General features: G+C 39.8%; 1 protein-coding gene across 1 annotated transcript in view; it reads right to left on the bottom strand.

Moving 5' to 3' along the window:
* The window catches only part of LOC124798438 (aromatic-L-amino-acid decarboxylase-like), a 178,251-nt gene that overhangs the window by 46,786 nt on the left and 119,196 nt on the right, over nt 1-12,269 (bottom strand). Inside the window, exon 9 of the mRNA XM_047261855.1 lies at nt 10,643-10,760. Within this exon, the coding sequence (XP_047117811.1) occupies nt 10,643-10,760 (118 nt within the window). The remainder of the gene's footprint in view (nt 1-10,642; nt 10,761-12,269) is intronic.

Consider the following 12,269-nt stretch of genomic DNA (forward strand, 5'->3'; position numbering starts at 1 on the left):
TGGCATCAGCTGAAAAGACTTGCAACTTGGTGCCCAAACTTCCCCAGGTGGGGAGCCCTGGTCATCAATGCCATACAATCGTTTTATTTCACCTATGCTATGGCAGGCACAAAAGTTTTCTGTGTTGGATTATTAAAAAGCTTACAACTAGATCCCAGTGGCATGTACTGACATGGCAAAGAGAGCAGTGATTACACCTTTCAGCCTGTCTGAATGTTTGCTCCATATTGAGGAAGACCTTTGGGGTTTGATGAAGATTGTTTAAAAGCATTAATTCTCAATGATCCATGTCACTGTACTAAATAACAGGTAGATGTGTTGAACTGTGATATGTATCATACAACATTTTCAAGCAATGGGGAAGGTTCAAAAATTGAGTGTATGCATACCACATGCACTAAGCCAAAATCACAAAAATCAGCCGGTAGCCATATGTGCGTCTCTGCTTGCTCTTCATCAATGGGCTCTTGGACAACACTAACCATTTCTTTCTTGTATCATTAATGATGATGAGAAATGGGGAAATTAAAGGAATGGTTGAGCCCAAACAAAGCAGCAACTCTCTGTACAAAGATCTGTATGCACTCACAAAAGATAATGTCATGCATCTGGTGAAGCTGCAACAGTGTGGTGTACTATGAATTGCTTCCCCAAGGTCTAACCACCACTGTTGACATTTATTTGACAACAACTGAGACATCTTACTGGTGCAATCCAAGAACAACAATCAGGAAGACTGCATGAAGTCATGCCACTCCACAATAATGCCTGACTGCATTCTGCTAGACTGACAGAAAAAACTATAAAGGAGTTGGGCTGGGACACCATTCTGCAGCCACCTTGTTCACCTTTTTTGCTCTATTGAACAGCCTTCAAGGAACTTCCTTTCCAGTTGAAAAGGCACTCTTGATTAGTTCTTTGCCTCAAAATCACATGATTACTTCAGCCATGGAATTGAAAAGTTACCCCAGTGTTGGCAGACTGTTGTAGATAGTGAAGGAGAATATGTTGTTCATGAATCAGGATGTGTACACCCTGGGACAACTGGAATATCTGGGACAAAACCAGGAACTTTTCCATCAGGGAGAAAACTGGGGAAAATATGGGAATTTTTTAGAATTTCAGGAATTTATCATTGTTTTAGTTTTCAGTTAAATTTTTGTAAATTTGACTGGTAAGAACTGCTACTCCGACAAAGAATTTTACTGTATTCCACCACTACAGAACAATACTGTTTGTCAAAGGCTTTATGACGAAGACTATGCAATTCTTCATAACAACAAATTGCTTCTGATGAGTGTGACGTCCCAACTGTTCACATTAGGTTCATTTCAACAGTTGCCAGTGGGTTCATGCACATATGCAGTTGAGTTGTGTCTGAGCAGTACCTTCTCCTGCTACTTGGAGTGTGGCTGTTAACTGTATCAGCAGTAGCAACAAGCAGCCAGATCTTACCCAGAAAATTTTTTATGGCGCACCCAAGCTGTCCGATTCACAAATGTGCAGAGCAGTCTGAATCAACTGAATTAAAAATAAAATCAAATGAATTAAAATATGGAACGCTAAAATATGTTATTAGTTTCAGTTATCTGACTTTATTTTATTTTTACATTTCTTCCAGTCAAGCATTAATCACCTTGCAGAACAAAAAAGTTATTTTTCTCGATCTGCTAAAGAAATTTGCCTTTTATTAATCTTTCCCACAGAGGCAGTTAATTTATTTGAAACAAAGTGTTTCATTCCCCACCATTGGATAGTTTCAACTATTTGCTGAATTTCAAATGCACATTTTCATCATTCGGCATGTAGGCATTATGCCATAATAAAGAACCAAACAAGAGATAATACGGAATTGGTACTCTAAGAAAATTTGTACCCCAAAAAGCACACTGTAAAGCATAATATCAGGTTGGGGCCTACAGCTTCCTGAATCTGGACATACGAATGTGCACTTCAAAATGAATTATGTGTTTTAGTATGATTTATGAAATTCCTATGTTCTCAGAGTACCATCTGATGTCCTGTTTTGTTTATGATGTAATGTAAGATCTCTTAATGCTATGAAAGATCTCTTAATGCTATGAAAGATCTCTTAATACTATATATGTATGAAAATACAGGCTTCCTGTGTCCTCTTAGTTGCACACATGCAGTAACACCTTTCTTCTGGTGTTCTCTGGCAGTTGCTGAAATGAATTCTAACAGGTCATGGGAAAGTATTTCAAATTGCAAATTGAAAATTGTTACTGTCAAAGTAAATTTCATTTTATGCAAGATGGATTGTGTTACATGTGAGAATGTCCTTTGAATTCCTTAAATCACAGAGCATTTGACTCTCATTTAAAGCTTAACACTTTGAAGGCCAGCCACTTACAAGAATCTCGATCCCAGAATACCAGATATTTATGTCATTATTTAAAATTTTACTGGCACATTTGCATGATTATCTTAAAGAGTAACACTTGCAAAAAAGACTTACATTATATGTGAAAGCTTAGCTCTTCTTGTAGCTACAACATGTATATTAATTTAAACCATTAACTTCTACAATTTGGTGTTTGTGCTTCTTAACAGTGATGTTGCTATTGGCTGAATACATTGCATGTCCTATGCTCTGAATCTGGTGAGATCATGCGAGATGAGCTATGCATGGCTTACAAAAGTGCATCACAATCTTATTTCAATGCTTCAGGAACTAACATGCTTTGTTTGATGGAAGTCGAATATATACTTTCGTGATACAAAAATATGGAGTGTATATGTTGCTACATATCGAATCTTTCCAAGATCCATGTTTTTTTTGGAGGGGGGTGTTCATTTTCTAAAGCGCCTATGAGTTCTATACTGGTGTACAAAACCTTAACCATTCAAAGGATTGATAAGTTTTACAGCTCTGAGGGAAAGTTTACTGTCACTTAAAAATGGAAAAAAGTGTATTTTCACCCAGGAAAAAAAGTATTTTTAACTGGGAAATCCGGGAAAAACCCGTTTTTTTTTTCATTGTTCATATATGCACCCTGTGAATAAATTCTCTTTTATGTGTATTAGTTGTGTTTATTAAAGTTATGGAGAAGCACTACGAACACATGTACCAACATATTACAGCCATTGGAGCCAATTGTGACGAATTTTTCTTTTGAAGCAATCAAGTTTAAGCAATGTGTGCAAGCGATGTCTCACATAAATGAGGATTACATCATGGTCATGGGGTTAGACTTTCTGCCTCGACATCATGCTATGATTGACCTTAGGTGATGTATAGTGGAACTTAATGGGAAGACATTCTCGATTCTGTCTGTTGTAAATGTTTACCTGCCAGAGGAATGTGTACTATACAAAACAGCGGAAAATCCAGGCAGGAATATCAACAATGTAGGAAATGTTAGATTTCTGCTTACCGTAAAGAAGACACATCAAGTTGCAGACAGGCATGATTAAAAGACACTCACATACAACTTTCAGCCTCAGACATCATCAGTAAAGAGATACACAAACACAACATTCACACACACACACACACACACACACACACACACACACAAACACACACACCCCTCACGCACACATGGCCACCAAGTCCAGGATATCGGGCCAGAATGCAACATCATGTGGGATGCAAGTAGCAATCTAGAGGAGGTGAGGAGGAGAAGAGGATAGTAGTGTACAGGTGGGGAGAGAGGCAAACACTGTCTGGTGGATTGTGCAAGTACTATAATGCCAACAGGCACTGCACCAAAGGAGCACTGGAATTTTCGTGGGACAAATGTACAGTTAAAGCAGCAGATGCAGGACGTGATCAGAGTTGTTCTGCACAAATCCAGGACAGTGAAAAGGGGATGGATAGATGCTTCAGGTAGTATATTAAAGGCCATCTTCGGGACAGCAGACAAAGGTGATGCAAGTAAGTTGAACAAAATGGCAGTGGTCACGAAGGGGTTGGTGGAGGCAAATAAAATAGCTCTGGGGTGACATTCCATGCAGATTGCGAACATGGAAAGTGGCATGTTAAACAATACATGCAGGCTCCAGCAACTGACTATGGAGTCTGTGGATTATGCCAGCTAGTGCTCTGAACCAAGATTTGGAAGCAATAAAAGCTCAAATGCAAGTACTAGATGCAAAAGTAATAGAGATGAGGCTATTGCAGTCACTGGGGGATAGTACCTGGGATGCAAAAGTGGAGTTAATGAGTTTGCGGGAAGCTATCCATCAAGTACTACATGTACAGTTAAGCTCCATTTTGCTTTCATGTGAACAGTATTTGACAGGGTTTAGGAAGATGCAATTGGAATTGCCAGCAGAATCACAGCTAGTGATGGAGATGAGCAGCTAAAACTTGTCTTTCTACTACCATGGTGCTACAGTGAATGTAGCAATGGAGAGCATGTGATTATGTATCAGTGAAGGTACTGGTAGTAGGAAAGCATGTAGTTTTCAGGTGATACACAGTGCACACTTAGCCAGTGAAGTTAGCAGAAGTTGGGAATTTTGCGCAAGTAGGAGAGGAATGGGTGCTACCATAGGAGAAGATGGTGAGCAACATGTGATGGTGACTGAGGATGAGCTCCAGCAATGCTAGAGTGGGGTGGTTACCATATGTAGTCACCAAATGCTTGACTCATTAGATTGTGATGAGCAGGAGTACATGCACCGTGCAGCTCTGCATGAGTAAATGAGAGGACATTCTTGACAAAAGGATGTGCTCAAACTGGAACCATATTTTCAGAAGGCAGGTTTACATTAGATATACTCACTGTACAATGATGTAGTGGTGGTTGCTAGTTTGTATGAGCAAAGGAAACTCATGGGGGCATGACATTGTTTCGTTTACTAGCTACTATGACAAGAGTGAGTTTACTAAATGTGACACAGCCACAGCTGTATTGGTCAGACAAACTTTTAGAGATGTTGTCCAATCAAAAATCTTACTTTTCTTAATTACATCTGGGGACCTAGCATGTACCATTTATTAAGCTGGATGACATAGCCTGTCAGGGGACGATAACTGCAGAGCAATTATTGTACCATTTGGAACAGTATTGGAATGGTAGGTGTGCATGACCCTAAGTGTTGCAATTCTGAGTGCTATGGTGGGCCTGATTTTGCTCTGCCTAGCTCTTATGTATATGAAATGGAAAGCCTTGTGGAGGCCTGATCCAGGGGTCCCATAGACTTGATACCTCAAGGGAGAGATGAACAATAAATGCACAGAGCAAGGGATTAATACAGTAATTTGTGTAGAAAATTAAGAGTAGCCCATTTAGTTTTATGGATTAAGAGTAGAAGTAATTACTATAGAGAACTGCACTGGGATAAGATCCAAGGGAGTGGCTGTCCTCTGTGAAGGGGTGAAGTGTAGGCCTGCTGCCCAGTCTTTAGACAAAAAATTACCAAGCCTCCAGCAGAAGTAAGAAGAAGCACAGTGGAAGCTGCCATTATCAGTTGTGGGTTGGCAGCTGCCAGTGTGGGGGCATGTGGGTCACAGTAACAGACATGCAAAGCAAAGACAGCTGAGCTCAGCGGTAAATTGTGTTGCAAGCGGGTTAGTGTCACCACACTAGGGCAAGTCTCTTAATTATGGCAACACAACTAGACACAAAGTTTTAGCGAAACAAATGGGTACTGGAGGCATATAAGCACATCTAGACTTTGAGGCAGGAATCATTTGTTGTCACCTGAAGCCAGCAGTACAGCCACAACATCAGAGCTGCACTGGGCACCAAGAGGACAGGGCACTGTCAGTTGCAGCCATGGGTTCAAGACTGTGCTGCAAGTGACACCAGCACTAACTCATTCATGTGACTTCCACCACCACATGCAAAGCAGAGGGGCTGTTACCCAAGGGGCACACCATTGCAGCCCAGTACATAGTGTCACTAATGTCAACATCTGTGGTCTCCAAAGGCAACGCAGGATGCCAGGTCAGCAGCTATATGCGGAAGCCACTGCCTGTTCAACAGTACTAGCCAGGGGCCATGGGGAGAGGCATGCCTGCCACACTATATCACATACAGACATCAATAAAAGCTCTTTGTAACTGTTAACAGTGTTCGCCCTTGGCCACATGACCTGTCACCACCAACCACTAATCTCCCAGTATACCCAGCTTGCTACAAGTGGTATTAAAAGAAGATAAGTGCATCATGCATTAAAGCAAGATAACTTTCCTAGGCCATAAAGTCTCCTATGTTGATGGGATCTGACCTTTGCCTGAAAAGATAGCCACATTTTGTAGTCTGCCAAAGCCAATGGACTGAAAGCTACTTAGACGATAAACTGTTACCACTGTCATTTGCTGGTAACAGCTGCCACTCACACACTATTAATGGACATGCTTGCTGGTAAGAATACCAAGAGCATAGTTATTAGAATAGAGGCCAGAAATGAGCAACACTTTCATCCAATTATAAGCCAGCCTCAAAGAGGCAATGTTTCGTGCCTACCCTGTCCTGTCTGCACCAGTTAATACTGGTGCAGATTGTGACTGGAGCAGTACTACACTAAGACTTCACTTAAAACTTCTGGGCTGATAAGCCATGTTCAATGCACAAAACTTTCCCCCAGTGCTTCATCTCTGACTGCGGAAGACATCTTCAGAGGTAAAGCAGTGAACAGCAACTAGAACTCGAGGAAGTGCCGAATATGTAGACAGTGTAGAGGGCACCACAATCCATCACATGATGACAGCTATGAGATTATCTCTGATAATGCTAACATTCTCAACAGGAAATAGTGTATTGTCATTTTTATGATGCAATATTGACATCCAAATTTTATCTAATTCAACATCCTCTTTTCTATTAAATTTCTTCTGGTGTTTATGAATCTCAGTCTCCTCTCTACACATGTGTGCATGGTAATGCAATGTTTGATACGACACTCATCTTACTGAATTTTATTTCATGATCACACTCTTGGCAAACAAATTCTGCTACGGCCAATTTATCAATATGTCCCATGCGGCAATTCTTCCTGTGCTAAACCAGATGGGTGTTAAGTCCTTTTCATGGTACAAATATAAAGCAATCCACAACTACAAGGAATTTTATATACACTCAGTGTAGTCAAAGGATGTCATATATCTGATCTTAAACATTCTTTTATCTTCCTGATGGGTCTGAAGATAGTTTCTACACCATAATTGCTCAACATTTTACCATGATTGCAATGAATGATGCGGTATTATGCAAACTGGATATTTTTCCAGCAAATATAGTGGAGTTATTCAGACACTGCCTCACCACAAGCTGTTTTCAATACAATAATGAATTTTATCAACAGACTGACAGGATAGTTATGGGTAGTTCTCTTAGTCTGGCTGTGACCAGTTTGTTTATGGAGACTTTTGAACACTGCCAGACTGCCAGACTGCCAGTAAAATACTACTACTATGTAAAATGCTTCTATTATGTAAAATACTACTACTATGTTGATGATACTTTCATGGTATGACACACAAGTGCAGAAGAGTTGAATGTCTGTCTGATATATATTAGCACTATTAATTCAAAAATCCAGTTTACTATGTAGACGGGGAATAATGACAGACTGAATTTTTTTGGTCATGTCTGTTATCAAGTGAGGGGACTGGCTGTTGAACCATAGGAAAGCCACACATACTGACTGTTACCTTCCTAAATATTCTAACCACAACACCAGACAAAAAAGAGGTGTGATTAAGACCTTGGTAAACGGCTTACAAAATTTGTGAACCAGCTTATTTAAAAAATGAGGCTGAACATATATGGGATCAGCTTGGATATCAGCTCCATCCCAGTGTCAGTATCCAGTACATTCATGAGTAGTTACAAAAGATATAGGCCAGTTTGCCTTAGAAAAGAATACAATGGCTTTATGACATCATTTTGGAACAAATCAGTATGTATGCATTCAGGCAAGAGCGAGTGCAACATCATACTGATGCTTGGGCCCATACTGCTAAGTTCTTTGTAAATTTGACTTGATTGTGTAATCACTGAAATAATATCACATATCCTCTCAACCTGTGAATTTTCATTTTGTTTCCTCCTCCCCTTCCAAGCAGTGGCCCACTTTTTTGTCAGACAGTGTAGTTCTCAAATCAGCAAAACCAATACATTAGGTTTTTTGTTAAACAGAAATTTTCCAACTGACCATTTAATATCCAAAAATGAAGAGATCAAGATTGTGAACAACATACAGCATTTAGATAGTGTTGTATCTTTGGATGACACCCTATACCAATAGGCAGCCAATGGAATACAAAAGTCTTCCAAATTCTATTGTTCACAGGTTTCCAATACTAGCCTATTCAACATTTTGTAATTACATTGACTGATGAATTGGAGGTCTTTTTTAGGATCTTGGAATTCTTATTCATTTCTCAATGCATTTTTCCTTAATAGTTTAGTTGCTCACAATAAAAACAGATTTCAGTTTGATTGTGATCTAGGCAATCTCAACACAAGAAACAAAAGTGATTTTAGTATAGACTTTGCCCCCTCTTTGTTTAGGATTCAGAATGGTGTTATGTACTCCAGTTCAAATGTTTCAATAAGTTCCTACCTAAAATAAAGCAAGGGACAAGGACTCCAATCCAAAAAAAAGTTAAAATCATACCTCATTATCGACACCTTATAACAATTTGTCTGAATGTTAATAGACTCATTTAAGTCAGCTAGCAAGTAATGTTTAACATCTGAAGTTGTGACACATGACAAGTATTACACAGTAGGCAGCTAATAAACTGCTTTGCTCTCCATGTCGATAGGAAATCACTTTAAAGACTCAAAAGTAATCATGTAAAAACTCTAAAATGTGTGCATTGTGGATCTCTATGGTGTCTCTAGGCATGTCAAAAATCTATTCTTAATTTTAAATAGGGAAAAGGAGGAAATTTCCTTGTCTGAGAAATAGCTTCAAATGTATCATAACACATCTTGAAACTATTAAACTGTGGTTCTTTTTGTTGATTACCAAAATATCTGACTCTGAAATTGATCTTTCTAAGCTTACCTGTTGTATTGTATTTGTTGGGTATAAGCTTTGGAAAATGGTGTTATTGCAATTTTGTCAATATTTCACTTGTGAAAAGTATGAAGTTTGACGTCTCTACCTCGCTTAAAAAATAAGGAAGTACTGAGGAATTCACATAAGGTGTAGACCTTTATAGTATTTGGAATTACGTCACAAATCTCTTCTTAATTTTAATTAGGGCCAGACTCAATGCTTGGGCACTGAGTGCCCACACAGTTGGAGCTGATGCCACCAGGCTCCTATCAGTGTGATGCTGATGGGAGCAGTCCAGCCAGCTTGCTGTCAAACGCCAATAAATTTACATAGGGCTGTAGATTCAGTGACTGAAAATTGTAACAGCTAGCTGTGAAACAGCAAAATTTATTGTAAAGCTTCATGACAATTAGCAGTTTATAGTGAACAGATCTCTATATTTGCAAATCAAAATACCTATCTACTTTGAAAATATCACTGCTAATATTAAACTGTCAATTGAAGAGCAACTATGTAACATAACTGAGAAAACAGCAGATTATCTGTAATTTAATAGGTTAAATTTAGCTTGCAAAAGCACAGATAGCAGTAAGTACGATGGTGAAAGTTTATTGTTAACACAGTGAGCAGATTACATTTCTATGATTTGCTTGCTCTTCTTTAATGTATACATTGACTCATTCCACGTCCCTGAACTTCTTCTTGGTGGAATCTACAGCGTGAGTGACTGAATGAATGAATGGAGGCTATGACAGTCATTGGACTTGCGAAGAATTGTCTCCAGGCAACAAAAATATAGTTCCTCATTTTCATTTGCAAAGCCAAAAGTAAATGAAGCAAAAATGAATATAAAAGAAACCAGCTATAATTGTAAGGAATCCTGCTTAAAAAAGACAGTTATAGTGACAGGGTCATTAGCAGAACATGGCTTGTCAAGTGACCCCCATCTGCAGTTTACTTTGATCAAAAAGTTTATGGAAACAGCTATAATGGAAGATCTTCAGAAGACAGGGAGAAGTAGATCTTCAGTTACTTCAAAAATAGAAATGCAACTAGCATAAAATATTCACAGACACTTTCTCTCTCTCTCTCTCTCTCTCTCTCTCTCTCTCTCTCTCTCTCTCACACACACACACACACACACACACACACACACACACACACACACACACACATGCAAATGTAACTCACATATTTGGTGTGAGATGTGTTTGTTATGCCTATCTGTCACTCAGCATCTCTGCTATATGGTGAGTGGCAACTTTCCTTTTCAAATATTGTTACATTCCATCTTGTATTTTCCATTGTTTGATAGCATATAATATTGGATGGGAACTGTGGCTGGACAAAGCATAGTGAAGGATGCACATACAGGAGGTGAGGAAAGGTGGTGGTGACGGTGGTGGTGATGATGATGATGATGATGGTGGAAATGTGCATATCTGTGCACTTAGACTATCAGAAACAAGCAAGAATCCAACATAAAATCTAAAATATTTTCAATAGACTTACATCTGAGAACATTTAGTTTGGTAAAAAATTTACATGAGACTGAAAAGATAAACTCAAAATAATTTTGTTTCAGTGCTCAGCTTTCACTACACAAATTACTGTTGCTACTTTGTGATTTTCTTTTTCATATATTAGTACATACCACATAGCAGAACAGTCAAAGTTAGTAAGCATCCATTTATGTGGGTTGAAGTTGAAAGAATCTGCATAGTGAATTCCTGACATTAAATGCCTGAACTCAGGACAAACTAGGGCAGCACCTGTAAAGAAAAAAAAAAAACAGAAATGGTTGTAGAAAGAAAGTTCTGGAACAATTTGAATACTTTAGGAGTGGAAGCATTGAGTCATGGATAGGCATGCACAAAAAGACAGAAAATCTGCTAGCTTTTGGAGTAAACACTTTCTCAAGATAAAGTACAAATACACACACAAAACACACAATAACACACATGCACACACCTGCCTATGCCCTAACATAATGCCAATTGGATGCACAGTGCCAGGAGTGCAGGATTGAGTTGGGATTGTATTGGGTGGGGTGGGGTGGATAGAGGGAGAGAGTCACGGGGGGGGGGGGGGGGGGGAGGGTAAGTACTGACATTGGGGTGGGTAGCTAGTGGCTTGGAGGCAGACACCTGGTTTGATGGCTATGGATGTGAGGGGGAGGAGTTGTGGGTGCCTGGGCTAAGCATGTGATGTATGGGAGTCCGTGAGGAGTTTCATATGTTGAAGATGACATGGAGAGGTGAAATGATAGCACAGAGGGAGGGGAAGCTGTTGGGTGGAGGGCTTGAGGAGAGTCAACGGAGACTGAGGCCAGGATGGTTCCAGGAATGAAGGATGTGTTGCTAGGATAGATCTCTGATGCATAAATCAAAAAAGCTGTTGGTGGAGGGAAGGATCCAAATGGCCCAGGTCATGAAGCAGCCACTGAAATTGAATATGTTGGGCTCAGGTGCATGTTGTATCACCGGGTGGTCTATTTCATTCTGGCCACAGTTTGGCAGTGGCCATTCAATCTAGTGGACAGTTGGTAGGTTGTCATACTGACATAAAAAGCTGTGCAGTGACTGAAGAAACATTGGTATGTGATGTGACATGGCTGCTTTCACAGGTGGCCCAGCCTCTGATGAGGTAGGCTAAGCCTGTGACAGGACTGGAGTATTAGGTGCTGGGTGGGTCGACTGGACATGTCTTGCATCCGGGTCTTCCTCAGGGATATGATCCCTGTGATGTGGAGTTTGGAGTGGGAGTAATGTAGGCAAGGACTAGGATGTTGTGTAGGTTGGGTAGGTGATGGAATGGGTGGGGTGGCTCTTGGGTAGGACAGCATAGGATGTTTCCCCTGTACAAACTATAAGATTTTCTTCCCATTCCCTTCACTTCTTGGAGTGTGGGAAGAATGACTGTTGAAATGCCCCTGTGGGAACTGTGGGCTAATTAGTCTAATTCTGTCTTTGCAGTCCCTATGAGATTAATATGTGTGGGGCCGAAGCACATGCCTAAAGTCTGCACTTAATAATGATCCTTGAAACACTGTAAGTAGGCTTTTGTAGGATAGTTGCCAGCTATTCTCAGGAGTCTGTCAATTCATATTTTTCAGCATCTCTATAATACATTCCCATTAGCCAAGCAAACCTGTGACCCCTCAAGCTGTCCTTCTTTGTATAAGTTCAATATCTTCTGTTAGACCAAACTGGTAAAGGTCACACAAACTTGAGCAGAGTTCTACTGAAACAATGATTTAGGTTCCCTTCTATGCTTCTAAG

Source organism: Schistocerca piceifrons, chromosome 5, assembly GCF_021461385.2.
Source record: "Schistocerca piceifrons isolate TAMUIC-IGC-003096 chromosome 5, iqSchPice1.1, whole genome shotgun sequence".
NCBI lineage: Eukaryota > Metazoa > Arthropoda > Insecta > Orthoptera > Acrididae > Schistocerca > Schistocerca piceifrons.